We start from the raw sequence: 20,113 nt of genomic DNA, 5'->3' as shown, positions 1-20,113 counted from the left end.
GCTGCACATCCCAGGAGGGCATGGGGAGGGTGCCCCTGGGTCTGTGCAGGGCAGGGCCAAGGAGGGTGCAGCTGTGGGCTGGGGCTGCGCCGAGCTCTTCCCAGTGTGTGGAGGCTGCGCTTAGGGTAAGCAGCAGTGGCACTGGAAGGGGGCTACAGAGCGAGGGGCTGCAGCCACCCCAAACTTCACCATAGCTCTCCCCCCCATAGCTGCCTGCCAGCACTACCACTGGCTGCCCCGACCACAGCCCTGAGTGCAGCCCCCATGCGCTGGGAAGGGCCTGGTGCAGCCCTGGCCCCAGCCCCAGCTGCAGCCCCCACTGCACAGATCCGGGGGCACCCCCCCCATGCCTCCCTAGGGTGTGCACAGCAAAGGGAGCTGCACCCCACCGCGCCACCCGGACGAGCCACGGCTCCATCCCGTGCCTGCCCCACCCTGGCTGGGCAGCGCCTGCCCCAGCCCCTACCCCACTCCCTCCCTCACTGCGGGGGTTGTTGATCTGCCCCCCCCATGCCTCTTCCCTCCCCTTCCCCCACAACAGACTTACCAGCTGCACGCAGCTATCCAAGCTGTCAGACTGTGCTCCTCACTGCCTGCATGCTGTGCTGCAGCTGCACTCACACATAAGCATTTATCAGCCAAATTATCAGCCACATCAGACTGATTTCCAATATAATCAATTTTTTTATATCAGTGCTGATCCAATATCAGACCAATGTATTGGTGCACCTCTACCTACAAATGAGTATCCCATCACTTCCTACTAAAGACACAGAAATGAGGGGAACTCCTGCAACCTTTGTCACCTGGATAAAGGCACTGTACACTAACGTGAGCAGCAGGGTTATAGTGAATGGGTTCCTGAAAGCCCTGATTACGGTAGAATCAGGCGTCAGGCAAGGCTGCCCACTCTCCCCGATCCTATTTAATTGTGCAATGGAACCACTACCACAGCGAGTCAGGCAGGACCCTGGGATCAGCAGTGTGAAGATCCATGGGAGAAATGGGTAAGAGACAAAAGTCCTTGCATACATGGATGATCTGACCATCATATGCAGGGATAAAGGGTCAGTGGAAAGAGCACTGCAACACACACAGGTATATGGAGCAGCAGCAGAGGCTAAGCTCAATGTGAGAAAAAGCACTTGCCTAGTCCTGGGTAAGCTTGGGGACCTGTCACCCCTGGAAGTTTCTGTCCCCTGGAAGGGGGTAAAGATAGTCAGGTAGAGTTTGACCCAGAGCTGACAGGGCAGAGGGCATGAGAAAAGACAGAGACCAAGGCCAGACAGAGACTGGGGCTATGGCAATCGTGTCAGTGCCTGTCAATGAGGGGGCGCGTGGTGCTGAAGGTCATGCTCCTGCCAATGCTGCTACACACAGCCCTACTCTTCCCCTCCTCAGAACAAGTCATTCACAGAATCCAAAGAGCCATATATGTTTTCTTTTGGAACTCGCGTGGGAGAAAGTGGCAAGGACCAGGCTATACAAAGTGAAATGGTCTGGAGGCAGAGGAATGCCAGACGTCCTTCTCTTCCTCTGGGCCAAATACATGAGCCAAGTGTGCAAACTGGCAACAGGGATGGAATCTAAAACAGCCAGCTTTGTTAAGTATTTTGCAGGGTAGCTGCTGCAACAGTGGCAGGTGCACACAACGACCAACAGGACCATGGCTTCCCCATGGTTTTACAAGATCCTGAAGTGCTTTTGGAAGAAACACAAGCTACCCTAGCAACCCTGGTGAACCACCACAAGATACGGGAGGCAGTAAGGGCAAGGGATATTGCCCACAGACTTACTGCCTAGTGAGAGCTGCCAGGCTGTATGGGAGTGAATTTTCCACAAGGACCTGCAGAAGTAGCATAGAGATCTGAACTGGCAGGAAGCCCACCAGGCACTCCCCATGCAGGCATGGAGAAACAGCACAGGGCAGAGAGGTCCATCGAACTGCCTGAGGCAGACCTGCCAGTGGCAGGCAGAAACAATCGACCACTTCTTCTGGGAATGGTTATATGCCAGAGAAGTGTAGAAGAAAGTCTGTGTGCTCCTCCTGGTGGTGACAGGTTTCAGAAACCTGACCAGGGAAGTGGTTCTCTATGGGCACCTGACCAAACAACAAGGGGCCCCGACAATTTGCTTCAACCAATTCATATCCTGCTTTAGGTATGCACTGTGGAAAGCCAGGAACTTGCTCATAAACAGACACTTGGACTCCACAGTCAAGGACTGTATTAAAGTGGGACTAAGAAATGGAAGATAGGGTTTGAACACTGATGGGCTGAGGAGAACACTGAACCATTTCCTGGGCAAGTACCTTAATATAAAAAGATGGGCACTGATGAACGTGAAAGCTTGGCCAGATCTACACTTGAAATTTAAATGGCTAACTTAAAATAATAGTGCGCCTTGCACAAGAAAGCAAGATCGTGATTGGGACAATGCAAAATAAAGCAATCCTAATTGATTTAATCTCCTGTGCTAGTTGAAAACGTACTCAATGTTTTATTATGATAAACCTTTCATAAATAACTGCATATCCTTACATGATTGTATCTTCCTTATTGACACATCCTCCCTTGATTAAGGTATATTTTTCAGAACAGGCATTCAATGTCTGAAGTTTTGCAAATATCTCCATAGACCATCACCGGTGTGGACTATTTTCGGTTCTGCCTCATTGTTAAAACAACTACCCAAAACAGTGTCTTGCAATCAGTGCTCCAAGGTATCCCGTTCAGTCAATCAAGACCCATCCCATTTGGTTGAAGTGTAACCTCCAGACTGATCAAAAGCTTACAAAAACAAGTTTCACAGCTAGACAACCCAAAATAGGATCTGAGAAGTTAGCAATTGTAATGTGATGGTCCCTCCCTACCTGCTTTGTTCTGACTTTAATCAACCAACTATATCAAGAAGGAATGCTTTAAAGCTATACAATTAAACAGCATAAGAATGAAACAGAGTTGCTGGCACCCCAGGAGTGTGCACCCCAGGAGAGAGACAAAAATCATTGCAACACTGTAACCTGCACACAGCCGATCATTCCTAGTGAGGGATCTATGCCCAAGGAAGACTGCAAAGACTGAAACCACTTCCTGCCTGCATTGGTAAGAGACACTCTTTGCAGGTAACATATACTAGGAGTTTTGTATATACTAGGATTTTTACTGAATACTGGGAAGGAAACTTTTTCTGTCATTTAGTTTTATAGCTCATGTGTGAATAGTTATTAAAGCCTTTCTGTCATTAATCGAACACGGTGTTGTATCAATCCTTAATTGCACTACGTTTGAATTCCACTTTTGACTGCAACAGGCACCACCTGTGTTTTTGAATGGAAGTGGGCATAAATGCTGAGCTTCATGGGGTGTTCTAGGTGCTCTTATCACATAGCAAGTGGCAACTCCTGGTATCACAAACTGGGTTGAAACATGTCAGGAAACTCAGGGTGGAAATGGATGTCACCTTTTGTTGCCTTTGTAAACCATAAAAATTCCATGGCGGCACATCTCTTTAACAGACGAACACCAGGTAGGCACGCCCAGGGTTTGAGGGCCTGATCCTGGAGGGCAACCCCACAGGACAATGGGCAATGTGTTTCACCCAGTGGAGCGTATCAGCCTTACTCTTTAGTGATTCTGAGGTGCCCAAGGACATAAAGTCACTTTTGAAAGCTTGACTTCATACGAAGCAAACCAAAAACGTTGCTTAGAATAAGAAGGAGGGAGACACCTGGTCATAACAATTAGGAGTTGACTTGGTATGCAGCAAATAAAAGAAGCGTTTTGACCAAGTTTCATTAACCTGTAGGAGGATGTGCACAAGTCTCAATAAAACCATGGCATCACTGATCTCAGGTGACAAGGTGGTCTTAGGTCATGGTATAATATAGCCTTTCACCTCCGATTAACCAAAAGTAACTGAAATAGGAAGCAACTGAAAATTAACAGTGGATGGCCATTCCTTAGTTTGTACAAAGTATAAAAATCCATCATGTATGTCCTATGTGCCTATGGTTCAATTTCTATAGGACAAGTGACAAATAAGTTACAGCCCTTTCTGAAAGTCAAAGGTATGTTTACACTGAAAAAAAGATGGGGAGGAGGCATTTTTAACTCTCGTTAAAAAACTAGTGAAGAAAAGGTAACCTGAATTTTATCACAGGTTAACAGTTCAAATTCAAAATTACAGGGATATCACAAATTAAATATGTCTCACTAAAATTTGTTGAAACCCATGAACCTTTCCTTTATTATTATTAACAAACCTTATTTGGGTTTGGTTTTTTTTGCTCTGTAGAAATATACTTGGAACAGAAACAAAGACAAAATGGGAAGAGAAAGTAAAAAAATTCTTTGCACATCTCTACAGAGTTTTCTTCAGCCCAGATTATAAAAACATAAGAAGTGCCATACTGGATCAAATCAGTTCACCAAGGGCAAATCCTATCTGACCAACCTGACTGTCTTCTATGATGAGATGACTGGCTCTATAGATGCAGGGAGTGCAGTGGACATGATATACCATGATTTTATCAAGGCTTTTGATACAGTCTCCCAGAACATTCTTGCAAAAAAACTAATGAAGTATGGATTGTATGCATGAACCGTAAGATGAACAGAAAACTGGGTCAAAGTGTAGTAATCTACGGCTTAATGTCTAGTTGGCACCCGCTATCAAGTGGAGTGCCCCATGGGTCAGTCCTGAGGCCAGTTTCATTGAGTATCTTCATCAACAATTTGGAAGATGGGATGCGGGAAACCTTCAACAAGTTTGCAGATAACACCAAGCTGGAGGGGGTGGTAGATACACTGGAGGGTAAGGCTACAATTTAGAAAGACCTAGACAAATTCGAGGACTGGACCGAAAGAAATCTCATACAGTTCAATATGGACAAGTACAAAGTCCTGCACTTTGGACAGAACAATCCATGTACCACTACAGGCTGGGGACCAATTAACTAAGCGGCAGGTCTGTAGTAAAGGTCCTGCAGGTTACAGTGGACAATAAGATGAATAGGAGTAAACAGTGTGCCTCTGTTGCTAAGAAGGATAACAACATACTGGGCTGCATTACTGTGAGTGTTGCCAGAAGATCAAGGGAAGTGATTATTTCCCTCTATTCAGCACTGGTGAGGCCACATCTGGAGTACTGTTTTGTGTCCCCCACTACAGAAAGGCTGTGGACAAATTGGAGAGTCCAACAGAGGACAACGAAAATGTTTAGGAGGCTGGGGCACATGACACCTCTGAGGGAACTGGGCTTATTTAGTCTGGAGAAGAGAAGACTAAGGGGGGATAACAGAAGGCAGAAGCCTTCAACTACCTGAGGGGTGGTTACAAAGAGGGTGAAGCTAGGCTGTTCTCAGCGGTGGCAGATGACAGAACAAGGAGCAATGGTCTCAGATTGCTACCAAGGAAGTTTAGGTTAGATATTAAGATTAACTTTAGATATTTCAGATATTAGGAAAAGCTCTCTCATGAGGAGGGTAGAAAAGCACTGGAATAGGCTACCCAAAGAGGTTGTAGAAACTCCATCCTCGTAGGTTTTTAAGACCCAGGCAGACAAAGCCTTGGCTGGGATGATCTAGTTGGGGATGGTCCTGTTTTGAGCAGGGGGTTGGACTAGATGGCCTCCTGAGGTCCCTTCCAACCCTAATTTTCTATGATTCTAATGGTCCATCTAGCTCAGTAGCCTGTCTCTGGCAGTAGCAGGAGTGGATACTTTAGAGGGAGAGCACTGAACCAGGCATATCTAAAGTAATCTATCCCCTATTCATTACCCTCTCTGGCGTCTACCATCATTGCTTTAGAAATGCCAGAGGAAACATCTCCAACTGTTCTGTTCACAGCTATTAATAGATGTAATGCACTAGTTTATTTAGTCCTTTTTAAACCTGACTCTGCTATCTGGCTCTACAACCTCATAAAAAAGTACTTTCTGCTGTTACTTGTACAGCTGTTCCCTACTGATTTCAGTGGGTGCCCCCTAGTTTTAGTATTCTGGTGAATAACAGTTCCCTGCTCACTTTGTCCACTTTCTTCATGATTTTATAGACTTCTTATATTTCCCCCCAGCTTTTTCCTTTCCAAACTAAAGAGTCTTAGCCTTTTTAGTCTCTCCTGGGATGGCAACTACTACATATTCCAGATCATTTTAGTTGCCCTTCTCTGCACCTTTCCCAATTATACTACATTCTTTTTGAGATGTGGAGACCAGAACAGCACATAGTATTCTGGGTGCGGATACACCACGGATTTGTATAATGGCATAATGCAATGATGACATTCTTTGTTTTGTTTCCAATTCCATTTTTAAATGTTACCCAAATTCTTAATGTTTTTTTTTGGTCACTGCTGCACACTAACCTGACATTTTCAGGGAACTACCTACAATGACTCCAAGGTCTCTTTCCTGAATCACAAAACATAGTTCAGAATCAAACATTGTGTATATAGTTGAGACTAATTTTCCCCACGTGTGTTTCCTTGATCTTGTTGACACTGCAGTTTTTCTGCTATTTTTTGGCCCACTCACTTAACCTGGGAAGATCTTTCTGCAGCTCCTCTCAGTCAGCTTGGGATCTGACTACCCAGAATAGTATGGTATCATCTGCAAAATTGGAGATTTCACTGTGCACCCCCATTTCCAGAATCCTGATGAAAAGTTTGAACAAAACTGGGCTCCGCAAGATGTGTGGGACACCACCTTTGACTTTTCTCGACCCTAAAAAATGATCATTTAGCCCTACCTTTGGCTTCCTATCTTTTAACCAGCTCTTAATCCATGGAAGAATTTTCCCTCCAATTCTGTGGCATTTTAGGAGGTTTTTTTTGGTACAATGGAGAGGTTGCCCTTGTAGTCAATCAAGAATGATGCCTGTTCAATAGTTCTACTGGTCCCAAGCCTTCCACAGGATTTTTTTTTAATTTAATTTTTAAAATACATACAATTAAAGAAAATCAAGCAGCAAAGTCATCAGTTTTTAAAGGCTTACATAGAGTGTTACTTTTGAAGAAGGTAAATGGAGCACATATTAAAATAGTGATTCCATTTTAATTGTAACATACTGAAAGGCCAATTCTTCATCACCTTCTGACTTGTGTAATTATTCTCACTAGTGCAAAGTGAGCTCAAGATGGCAGAACTCTTTCCACTTTGCACAGGTGAAAATGACTACTTAAAGCAGAGACATTACAGAGACAGGAAGTTTAATCTCATGTCTACAGAGAATTTTGAAAAATTAACATGCAAACACAACAGGCTAAAACCTAACATAAAAAGTTATCATATTATATTACAGAGCATATTATATTACAACTACTATGTCTCATAATTCAAGAAATATGTATAAGCAGCAGCTGAAAAAGCAGTTGGTAAACTTGAAATTTAAACTTACTGGTTGGTGAAATGATTGCCAGTTTACAGCCATGTTTGTACCCAGGGTCAACTCCCATCAAAGTACGGCCTCTGACAGGACTTGTCAGCAGCAACTGTCGCAGATTTCTTCCAAACATCATTACGGATTCCTTTTCTGCATCAGATGTTAATTTTGATCTTGGAAGGTAAAAAGGAAAAATTTTATTTCTCCAATTCATTTTTAGATAGCACTTTTGAGTTGCTTGAAAGTCATGTGCTTTCTGGAAGGACTTCAAGTTATTTCTTCATTACCTTCAACTCAATATTGCACTACTGATCATCTTAGGTTTTTGGGACTGATATGGTTCTAGACATAAGAGAGTATCGTCTCTAACTGTGTGATGGTATAAGTTATCCATAAGGGCTCCATGAAGCTTTGGTAGCTGATTCGATTCAGAGGAGATTAGGCCTGATTCAGGCAGCAAATCTCCGAATCCAAATCGAAATCAGGAGACCAAGTAAAAGCTCCAAATTGATTTGAAGCATCTGAATTGATTTGGAAAAGTTTTGGAAAAAGCTTCGGCCTATTTGGAGATTCGGCCATAGACTAAACAGGCAGCTAACAGCTGCCTTCAGCTGGTAAGTCTGTTGGGGTGGGGAGGGAGGCACGGGATGCAGGTGCAGCAGCACTGGGAGAAGGGGCTCTGCCCTGCTGCTGCTTGCCCAGCTGTGGTTCGATTCCCCAGCCCCCCGTTCAATTCGCCTGGGAGCTGGGACGGCTCCACGTCTCAGGCAGAGCCTGGAAATCGCTCAGCCCCAGCTGCCTCAGCTCCCAGACAGCATGTAGCACCCTGCTGAGCCACAATGCACCCGCGCCATGGGGCAGCTGCCACATGAGTGTTGAGGGGGGGTAATCTGTGCTGCCCTGTGTTGCACAGGGGGGCTCTGCCACCAGCACTCAGAGGCCCCAATCATCACTCCTGCAGCCAGTATGTGCAGGGCTTTTTAAGTGCCAGGAGGCTGGGACAGGCAGGGGGCTGGGGCTGGGCAGGGCAGCCATGGGGGGCTTCTCCCATGGCTCCCTGCCCCCCAGGGAGAGGCAGGCACAGCCAGCGGAGCCACGGGAGAACCTGCAGCTGCCCAATCCAAATCACCGAATCTCTCCAAATCAGCACCAAATCTTCCAAAGCCAATTCGGCCGAATTGATTCAGGACAGTGATCCGAATCGAATCACCGTCCTCCAAATTGGCTGAATCCAAATCGAATACTTCTCTATTCACACAGGCCTATTATCCATATTTTAGCTTTTAGTTTCATATCTACTCATTAGTATTGTGACTGGTCAACTGTCGCTAATCTCAGCTAGTTTCTATCTGTAAATGAAAGAATATTCTGATCCACATCAATCTGGCCTTGATAACAAATGCATTGAGTTCATCTTTTAGTGAAAGATTTTTGAACAAACTGAAGTAGTTAGTTGATCAGAAAATTACTACCAAGCAGAAGTGATTTAATCAACTCAGTGGGAAGTAGACTAGATAGCTTTAATAGGTCCAAAGTACTGTAATTCACAAAACAGCCAGTTTGGACTTATATTGTTTAACAGATATAACTGAAACTGTTGGCTTGAAAAACAGTTTCAGGTACAAGATAATTACAACAGCATGTTTAGCATGTTTCTATGTCTTCTATGCTTGCTTGGGTTTAAGCTAAGCTAAACCTAATGGGCACAAAACATTCCCTAACTCAAAAAGACCAAGTGACACGGACAAAATAAAACGTAGCATATAAACAGCTATGACACAAAAATATTCTTCAGTGTTCAGGTATTCCCTGGTCTTTGAATGTCTATATATCCATTCTCATCTATGTACTGCAATCAGGTACTAAAGTATTTGACACACCAAACACACTAAGCATCAGAAACCAGCATATTATTTCAAGAGCATCCCCCACTCTCCTACCATGAACGTGTCTTTTTATGCCAATCAATAAAGAACCCCAGTGTGTACATTTACCTAATGTTGAAACAAACTTAAAATTACAGAAAAATGATGTATGATTAATTCTCTCCATGTAATCATGTATTATATGAGGGGGGGTGGGAACCTGTATATATTAATTCATCTCTACAGTGTTATTTTCAGCCCAGATTATGGTGCAGTGGAAAGATTCCCACTGTAGCCAAGCAAAAGCTGAATAATCAAGGAAACAAAATATATAAAGCTTCCCTATACGATTCATTTTGTGCATTTGACTGCATTTTACATAGTGCTACCATTTCCCCACAAAAGTGGTCCACTTGCCGATTTTGAAAGTCTTAAACAGAACAACTACACAGAGAAAAAAGGCATTTTTAAAAAGACAGGAAAATGTTTCTAAAACTACAACAAGTGAGTTGCAGTATCTGAAAAATTTTAGCTCCAATTTTTGAAAGCAGAGAAAATTTCCAGTTGGTGGTACTCAGGCAATCTACCTTTACATATCCTTTGTAAAGCATTTTTTAAGGCAAGGCATCCTTTGCACAGAAGAAAATTAAATCCCCCTGAAACCAGGCAGACACCATTAACATGAGAATTATCTAAAGCCTGATTTGCATGCATGCCCCCTGCAAAAGGCCAAAGAACAGACTGTGCCCTGCATAAATCCAGGAGGAATCACCCCCAGGCAGCAGAACAGCTATACTGCAGAAGCCACCACTGAATCCAACAGCAGTAGTGGTTTAAGCCATGGTAAGCGTGTGGGTAAAGACTGAAGGATCTGCATGGAGGTCTTGGCCATTCTCTATGCAAAAGTGTGTTTCATAGGGCCTAGAAGGCTGTCCTATAAAGAACTACAAACAAACGGGATTTGCCCCTAAACACATGTTACTAGTTATGTACACCTTATGGAAACATGTTTAAAATTGCCTTGGATTTACAGAAACTTTTATAGTAACAGGAAATGTTACTGAAAGTGCCAGGTGTGTGGGAGAACATAATGTATGTCCTTTCTATTACGCAGCATCCTGTATTTTTAATTTCAAATATAGACTTCTCTTTTCTCTCTCTCTGCCTCTCACTCAACACTTGTATCGATGACGTGATCTGCCATTCCAAGTCCTACCCTTGATTTTAAATTTTCGATAGTCATTTGATCCTTAAATAAGTGTCAAGCTAACTAAGACAATGTAATATCCTTTTATTTTCTCAATACACCACTGTCTGTGTCCAAATGGCAAGATGCCCAGCTTTGTTTTTCTAATTTCTGACAATTTTCAATGTTGAGAGAAGAGTGAGCCAAGGAAGGACAGAGGTCCATTCCTTTAATATAAGAACATTAATTATTTTGTAAATTTGTGGTTTATGCATTACAAAGAACAAATACTAACAATACAGATACTATGACTGCCTTCCTTGAAAGCCTGAGCTTCATTCAGTCATCAGATCACCAACAGATGTATTTTAATAAGGGCAATTATCCTAATCTTGTCCTGTTGACCTCAGTATTCACAGCTGGAAGATGAGGGATCTCAAGTAAGACTTTCTTTTCAAACTTCAAATTTCCACATTCAACATTTGGGGCAAGATATTTAGTGGGAAAATGTCTGCAAACTAGCTTCAGGTGTAAAATGAGATTTAGAGAAATGGTTTTTGTGTCTCAGAAGACTAGTAAGGAAAAGAGCTATGGAAAATTATAAAAGGATTATACATTAAAAAAATGTCTCTGGCACTTCACTTCCATACAGCACTGCAACAACATAAAAATATATTCTGAAATTCCAAAAGCAACACTGGATATTATAATACCAGATTTGAGAAATGATGATATCTGACAAAGTGGAAGAGAGGAAATGAAACAATAAATAAGGTAATTGTCTTGCTGGCGAATTCTGCCATTTGAATCACCAGAAGCAAACATTTCAATATTCTCTTGGAAACTTTCTGCTCCAGCATTTAATAAAACAGCAGAGGATCTTAACACTAAAGAAGGCTTTAAATGTTTTAGCAGCCCTATGCACAACTACAAAGAAAAAGCTTCTGGTGGGAGGAGAGGGAGAGAGAAAGGATAAAAAAGGATAGGGTTAAGTGGCCATGAACCAGGAATAGTACTGGCAGGTGCAGTACATTCCTGCCCACGGGGGTTGTGTTCCAGCACTCACCCTGCATCATTCCAGTTCCGGGCTCTCCTAATCAGAAACTGCCAATTGTGGCAACTAATCCTAAACAATACAACACGAACAAACTTCCGCTCAGAAAGAGTGAAAACGTCATACTCATTTAACTTCTGATCTAAAGCTACAATTAGCCCAATCCAAGATTTAAAATAAACTGCAGTAACCCACTGTTACAGGAAGTCTCACGACATAATACGGAGATGATGAGAATTTAATTGAAAGTGCAGGTCTGGTAGAAACAAAAAGGTACTCTAATCTTTACCGCAATACAGGCAGTCCTCGACATTTTGAGTTACAACGTTTCACACTTACATTGTTTATAAATTGACACCCTGTTTCAACTTTGACGTCAGTTTTGACTTTACAACACTTGATCCAACGTGATGCCATGCCAGCGAACAAGTTCGCTGCATCGCCCATCTCCCTGAAGAACATCTGTCCAAACTTCCTTGGACACTTTATTTCAGAAAGCAAACAAGACTCCAGAAAAACCTGCAGCCAACACTCCTGAGAAGACTCCAGCCAAGAACCCTTCAAAAAGTCCAGCCAAGAGCCCTTCAAAATGTTCAGCAAAGTCTCCTCAAAGAAGTCCTTCCAAATCAATATGGTTGTTATTTACCATATAAATACATTAATGTAGCTATATTACTCATCTATAATTGATCAAGTACAAAATTCTGGGGTATTTTTGGTGAAAATAGGGTATCAGGCCTTGGTTCAGGAACCAACCCCCCATTTATAACATTGTTTCTTATGAGAAAATTGGTTCCGAGTTACAACATTTCAGCTTAAGACTCGGTTCTCAGGAACCAATTGTGTCATAAGTGTGAGGACTGCCTGTACTTCAATACAATTAAATATAGTCCAAAATATAAGACTATATAAGTAGCCATGATTAAAAGTATCTAAGCAAAGCTCAACACAAAGCTAGCTGTTGTGAAAAGAACTGTTAGACATACCTAGCCCCTAACTTACAGAGCATCTGCTTTTGAACAATTTATACAGTCCAGAACATTCTTTGGATTATACAAAAAAAAAAAAAATCACAACAGAAAAAAACATAGTACACAAGTGTTTAGCTTAAAAACTGAACTAAAGAAACAATATGCTAGCGAATAGTGCTCCTACTACAGCTCAAACCACAAAAGCATTGGATGCAGGTGTCGCCGTGGATGTAGTCTTTCTGGACTTCAGCAAGGCCTTTGACACTGTCGACCACCCCATCCTCATTAAAAAACTAGGTGACTGTGGCATCGATGCCTACACGGTCAGATGGATTGTGAATTGGCTGAAGGGTTGTACTCAGAGGGTGGTGGTGGATGGGTCATATTCGACCTGGGGGGAAGTGGGCAGCGGAGTCCCCCAGGGCTCGGTCCTTGGGCCCGCGCTGTTCAATTTCTTTATCAGCAATTTGGACGACGGGGTGAAAAGCAACCTGTTCAAATTTGCTGATGATACCAAAATTTGGGGAGAGGTGGGCACATTAGCAGGGAGGGAGAGACTGCAGAAAGACCTGGATAGGTTGCAGGGGTGGGCTAACAAAAACAGGATGCATTTCAATACTGATAAGTGCAGGGTGCTGCACTTGGGCAGTAGTAACCAGCAGCACACTTGTAAGATGGGAAACTCCCTTCTTGAGAGCACAGAGGCAGAAAGGGATCTTGGAGTCATTATTGACTCCAAGATGAACATGGGCCGACAATTCGAGGTCACGGTCAGCAGGGCTAACCGGACCTTATCGTGCATCCACAGGTGCATCTCAAGTACGTCCAAGGAGGTGATTCTCCCCCTCTACGCGACACTGGTCAGGCCACAGCTGGAGTACTGTGTCCAGTTCTGGGCACCCCACTTCAAGAGGGATGTGGACAACATTGAGAGGGTCCAGAGGAGGGCCACCCGCATGATCAGGGGACTTCAGGGCAGACCCTACAACAAGAGGTTACGGGACCTGAACCTGTTCAGCCTTCACAAGAGAAGGCTGAGGGGGGACCTGGTGACCATCTATAAACTCACTAGGGGGGACCAGAAGGGTTTGGGGGAGACCTTGTTTCCCCTAGCGCCCCCCGGGATAAGGAATAACGGCCACAAGTTGTTGGAGAGTAGGTTTAGATTAGACATCCGTAAGAACTACTTCACAGTTAGGGCGGCTAGGATCTGGAACCAACTTCCAAGGGAAGTGGTGTTGGCTCCTACCCTGGGGGTCTTTAAGAAGCGGCTCAGGGTCATTTGAGCCCAGTTTTCTTCCTGCCCAGGCAGGGGGTCGGACTTGAAGATCTGCAAGGTCCCTTCCGACCCTACTACTATGATTCTATGATTCCTTAACATTGTCACTTCAAGAACAGGATCTGTTTTTTATCCCACCGTTAAGGTCTTTGCTGAAATCAAACCATCTGTGCTTCAGTAAAGGCCATGTCATTCACTGAATCAGGATGACTTTTGGTAGCTTCATAAATCAAATGTCAAGTTCTGTCACTTTCTCACTTTGCTAACTAATCATCCCACTGATGAGCGCTTCCCATCTATACGGCATAGTGAAAATGGGAAAGCAAGCCTCCAATTAACTGGCTCCCTTTTATTCCCATATACCCCTCATCATTATAGTCATCTGAGTTCATAGTTTTCTGAGTTCATAGTCATGGATACTACTAAAGATATGACAGGTAGAGAAAACAGAGGTCTGAGCCAGTTGACTCCCTCAAAGCATTTGTTCATGCCTAAACCTGTGTGGAGGGTTAAGGGAAATGCAATTACATCACAACATTTTTGACAAAAGCAATTGGGTAGCCAAAAACCATTACCCTGTACAATTTTACTCTAAGCCAAAAAAGCTTGCATGTCTATACTAATATGATCTCCTAGTCAGCTGTATCAAAAGTCTTCACACAGTCTTCCTGGGAAACAAGAAAGAAGAACTGGAAACCCTTGCACAGTTACCAAATTATGACAAGATAGACAAATTATTCATTACCCCACACAGATATGAGAGAGGTGGAAGTGGCTCTCAAGAGAGTTTGGAGGTGGGCTGAAAAGTCCCAAGGTAGGAATCCTGCAGCAAAACATGGGATAAGGGACTTGCTTGAAGAACTGCTTTTACTGTCAGTCTTATTGTTAATAAAGCCAAACATGAGGAAGAAGCAAGAGAACAGACTTGGTTTTAAAACAGCTTGAGACTGGCAACTTCTCTGACACACATTTAAAGGAAGCCAAGAACACAGACTCCTCAAAAAGAGGTTTTTGCAGTTTTGACCGATACTCGTCACAGTATCTGGCTGCTTAATTTTTAATCTTTTAAAAATTATCTTTTTAATTTTTAAAAAGATTCAGGTTACTGTCAAAAGCATTCTCAGTACCACAGTAATGTTACTGAGGTACCATATCAAAATTTTGACTACTGCTTTTGAAAGGGGTGGGGGGAAATGGTCTGGCCAACACAACACAACATTTTACAGTGATGTAGTAAACCGAATCCCAGTTGGGTAGAAGGAGCAGTACTCATAGGCAGGTATTTTACAGGGCAAGGCTGACCTCTCTCTCCAGTTATGCCAGGCCTTATATTTAAAATGTGACTAGTGATTCAGAACACCTCAAATTTTAGGCATGCTACTTGACATAGTGTAAGGGTCTTACCTGAAAATAAAATTATTTTGGTTTCTAGTTGGCAATGGACACCCAAAATACCAGTTCACTTTTGAAAGTTTAGGCCAATGGAAGAGTAGCATAGCTACTTCAGCAACTCAGAGGGGACTGTCATGTAATTATTGTTATCCAAAGGTAAAGACTGTACAAAAGTAATGGAATATGAGTCGGCAGTGTGACGAAGCCATCAAAAAAGCTAATGGCACTTTATCGTGCATCAGCAGATGCATGACGAATAGGTCCAAGGAGGTGATACTTCCCCTCTATCGGGCGCTGGTCAGACCGCAGTTGGAGTACTGCGTGCAATTCTGGGCGCCGCACTTCAAGAGGGATGCAGATAACCTGGAGAGGGTCCAGAGAAGGGCCACTCGTATGGTTAAGGGCCTACAGACCAAGCCCTACGAGGAGAGACTAGAGAAACTGGATCTAATCAGCCTCCGCAAGAGAAGGTTGAGAGGCAACCTTGTGGCTGCCTATAAGTTCATCACGGGGGCACAGAAGGGAATTGGTAAGGATTTATTCACCAAGGCGCCCCCAGGGGTTACAAGAAATAATGGCCACAAGCTAGCAGAGAGCAGATTTAGATTGGACATTAGGAAGAACTTCTTCACAGTTCGAGTGGCCAAGGTCTGGAACGGGCTCCCAAGGGAGGTGGTGCTCTCCCCTACCCTGGGAGTCTTCAAGAGGAGGTTAGATGAGTATCTAGCTGGGGTTATCTAGACCCAGCACTCTTTCCTGCTTATGCAGGGGGTCGGACTCGATGATCTATTGAGGTCCCTTCCGACCCTAACATCTATGAATCTATGAATATTCATGGTAGCTACTGCACCTAACCAATGTTCTTATCTTGAACATTAAAGTAAAATTTGTGGGTCCAGAGAAAGGAACAAGACACCTATCATAAACCTCCAATAGCAAGCCAAACATGCTATCAATCCAGAGGAATATTTTATATGCTAGGTGACCTGTAATACTGGAGCTAATGTCATCTTAACTGTATTCCTGCCTGCAGCTGCAATGAAGAGTGGAAGAAAAAAAATAGATGGTTACCATGAAGGATGGATAAAAGGGAAAAACTCCTCATGGTTAGGAGGGAAAGGGATAGATTTCTCCACTCTTCAGAAGCTAGAGGAGGTCATGGGAAGGGGTTGCAAAAGGAAACAAAGATGATCTTCTAGAAGTGTCAACACAATCAATTATGCTTTCCAAAGGACAAGTCAGTGCTTCCCCATCTCAGATTTGTTCATGAGATACATAAAATTCAAGTCCATAAAGCACTTCCAAAGCTCTGCATATTTCACATGCAAACTTTAAGGACCAAAGCTTGACCCTGCATGGTTTATTTTGTCATTGATAATAATGAAAGCCCATGTGAATATCCCAGACCAAAATGTGCCCTAAGCAACCAAGTTGTATCAGAAACACTAAAAACCCCTTAAAAAACAGAACTATTCCCATTTTACAGATGAGAACACTGAAAAAGAAACTATAGCCAAAGTTTGGATAGTAAATAAGTGGAAAGATTTGAAGTATATGAGAAGTCCAAGCCACAAGGCCTTGTCTACTTTGGGGTTCTGTAACAGTCACAAAGATCAATGGCCAGCCCTCTGTGCAGCTGCACTGGCACAGTTCCCTAGGATATACAGGGAAAGGTATGCTAATCTTCAAATTTGCACCTATAGGGCACTTCCAGAAGAGCAGAAACACGCGTTTCCCCAGGGCTAAGTAGCAGCGGCACACCTTAGGCCACTGCTACTTGTTTCCAAGGAATACCCATGCCACATGCACTCTGTGCAGCAGGTTAGCCTAGGTAGGGGAGGGGAGGCAGGGGCCAGCAACTGTGCTGGCACCAGCAGCCCTACCTAAGGTTGTGGGGGCCTCTGGGAGCTGAAACCATGGCACTCCTGCAGCAGGAAGCCCAGCCGGCAGCCAAAGTGTGGCTCCAGCCAACCAGGCTCTTGTTCTGGGCAGCATCTACTGCCGCCACATGCACTGTCCTGCTTTTTTTTTTTTTGGAATGGCTTTTTTCAACCCTGGGATCTCCTGGCATCAAACCCCACCACCTGCCCCCACCTCCCCGAGCTGCAAAGTAGCCGCGCAGGGAATGCCTACATGAGCGGTGTGTAGCTACATACCAGACGTCTACACTCATCTGGACATGCTCATGGAGTGTCATCAGAGTTTCAAGCTGCCTCAGTACAAACTCTGGCTTTCTAAGTTTATAAACAAGGATCAAACCAAAGCTAAAAAGCCATGTGCAGACAAATTTCCAGTTATATAACAAGTGTTATAACAAAGAATCATGATGCAAATTAAACCCAACATGGCAGCCTATGTTTTTTTTAAATCTGTCAGTCACTTCAGAATCTACTTTCAAATCGGTGAAGGATTTGTGGTTAACCCCCATCCAACAATGGGAAAATAGATTCTTAAATGTTACTTTGGCACTGAACTTCCTTTTTATTTAAGCAGTAGTATATATATTGCATGTGACACTTCATCTCATGATACAGCTATTATAATGTCACTGGAAATAAGATTATTGCATTCTCTAGAGCCATTACAATATCCACACTTTAGTATCAGACTAACATTATGACTACTATATTTATCTTGTAGCGGAGATGACAAACATAAGGGACACTTCCAGCAAGAGCAATTACGTTGTCAGTTTCTTCCAGACAGGTAAGAGAAACCGAGATAGAACAATGTCAGTGACAGCGTTATTGCAATGGCAATTGTGTAATGGCAAAAGCAGATGTCTAGGACAATTTCAGTGACATAATGGTTTATATTAAGATGATGATAAGGATGTGATTATAGGCCTGTAATGTAAACTCCACATTGGACTTGGTTAGGAAAAACATTATGAAAACTGCAGTAAACAAATGAAATGGTACCTTCCATCTACAAAGTTAAGTTTTAAAACATTTTAAATGCTTTTCCTTCATGATCAAACTGACTGATATTTATACCTTCTGAAACTTTTTAGTATATTATTTTATTTAAAAATTACAACAGAAAATGCATCTAACCCTCCCCCGTGCAACAATATAACCAATGTAATAAAGATCAAACCATTTATCTTTCTTAGGACACTATTGGATATGACTGTTTACCTCAGGCTACATTGGATATGATTGGAAATTAAATCTGAATGATGAAGATATGACGATTAATCACTTCTCAAATCACAGGCTAAACTGAGCATCATTTTTCACAGGCTATAAGACAATTTTTTAATATCCTATGAGACTGTATTTACCTGAATTCTCTACAGAGAAGAGGATAAATAAGCCGTTTATATGAATCTTCTACTGAATTATGCAGTATCTTCATTAACTCTGGTTTTGCATAGCGTTTTGGTCGCCATCTGTGCCAAAAAAACAGCAGGATTAAACATACCTACCATATATGCACGAGTACACAAAGATCTCAAGGAGATACAAAATTAAGTTGCCATAACTGGAAAGGAAAAAAAAGAGACAATTCTTTAGTATGGATTGTTTCAACAAAATGTGTTATAAATACCAGCACTATTCCATCAATCCTGCAGCAGTTATAGCCTCAGTGATGAACTGAAATAGGCATGGTCACATGACATCAGATGGCTGCCTGAAGCTAGACCTCCATGGGAGATACGACATCATCCACAATCCCTTGCCTCCCAGTAAGCATTTCCCCTGTTTGCAGTACCCTACAAAAGGGGGATCAATTTGAAAAGGACTTCCCCAGAAGAAACTTGCTGGAAGATCCTCATTCAGAAGAGCTCACAGGGTGTGCAGAATCAAAGACAGCTACTGCAGAACAGGTGGGGCAGTGAAGGAAAAAGACAAAACAGAAACAGCAACTTTAACCAGAGAGGGCTTTGGTGAGTTATTCTCAGAAATCAGAGGTTTAAAAATTCTCAGCAGGGGCTCAGTTTGATAAAATCAAGTAGAGATAGAAGAAATTGGGGGCAGGATCACTGACTTGAAAATAAAGGTGGAGAGAAACCTGAAATCTACTGTAAATATGCAAAATGAAATTAAGATGATGGGGAAGGAAAAAAGAAAAGAAAAAGAGCTTGCAGAGAAAAATGAGATTATAGAAAATCATGAGAAGAAATATTAAGAGGGCTCCCAGATGTGGAAAAGGAGAGATTAAACACAATATTTAAAGCAGCTGAAAACAAAGGCAACAGTCCTTTCAGACAGAGCACACAGAACTCTCTATATACCCACTAATTCAAACAAACTAAGAGACATTATATACATTTGCTCTATTTTGAACAAAAGCAGAAGATTCTGAAAGTTAGAGACTTCAGATCCTACTCTGGAAGGATACAAGTGTTTCAAGACTTGTTAGGGAGAAAGAAGAAACTTTGTAAAATTACTGCAGCTCTAAGAAGCAAATATGAGATACAGATGAGGTTTTCTGTTTAAACTCATCTTTACACATCAAGAACAGCTGCAAAATACAAAGAAAGAAGAAAGATGGACTTAAAAGCCCTGAGAATCTGAACTTAGTGGAAAGCACCCTGGCATTACAGCTTGAGATTGGCACAAACAGTGAGAAGCAACACCATAATACGGAACGGCAAACTATTAAACTCTGCAAAAAGCAGGTACCAAGACAAAGCGACTGGGAGAACTCCCATAGTTTTGTGACTTGAGTTGGACTAAATAATAGCATGAAAAAGAAAAAAAATGGAAGGGGGAGTATCACAATGTGAAAAAAAAGATGCAATGTTGAGAACCAAAACCATTAAGAAGATGGGGAAGTAGAGAGATATTCTAAGGCTAAAGGCAAAGGCTAAATGGGTTGAGGAGATAAAGTAACATGGGAAGAGACTGGGGGGAGGCCTGAAATACTGCTTTGCACAACTTGATCCAGAAAACAGTATCTGACAAACTATAATATAGTGCCATGACTCCCCTAGAGTGGGAGTCAGGAACCTCCCACAAAGGAGTTCACTACTCAGG

At 42.7% G+C, this 20,113-nt stretch overlaps 1 protein-coding gene across 3 annotated transcripts in view; it reads right to left on the bottom strand.

The window, feature by feature from the left end:
* Positions 1 to 20,113, bottom strand: part of SRBD1 (S1 RNA binding domain 1) — a 216,416-nt gene that overhangs the window by 149,021 nt on the left and 47,282 nt on the right. For 2 of the 3 annotated variants that reach the window (XM_025204932.1, XM_006014737.3), the window contains 2 exons: positions 18,415 to 18,522; positions 7,397 to 7,554 (listed from right to left, as the gene is read on the bottom strand). In XM_025204932.1, the coding sequence (XP_025060717.1) occupies positions 7,397 to 7,554; positions 18,415 to 18,522 (266 nt within the window). The remainder of the gene's footprint in view (positions 1 to 7,396; positions 7,555 to 18,414; positions 18,523 to 20,113) is intronic. The other variant, XM_006014738.3, reaches the window with a different exon arrangement.

This window comes from Alligator sinensis, unplaced genomic scaffold (assembly GCF_000455745.1).
Source record: "Alligator sinensis unplaced genomic scaffold, ASM45574v1 scaffold131_1, whole genome shotgun sequence".
NCBI classification, from domain to species: Eukaryota; Metazoa; Chordata; order Crocodylia; family Alligatoridae; genus Alligator; species Alligator sinensis.
The sequence above is the reverse complement of the archived record's forward strand: the minus strand, read 5'-3'. Positions and strand labels throughout refer to the sequence as shown.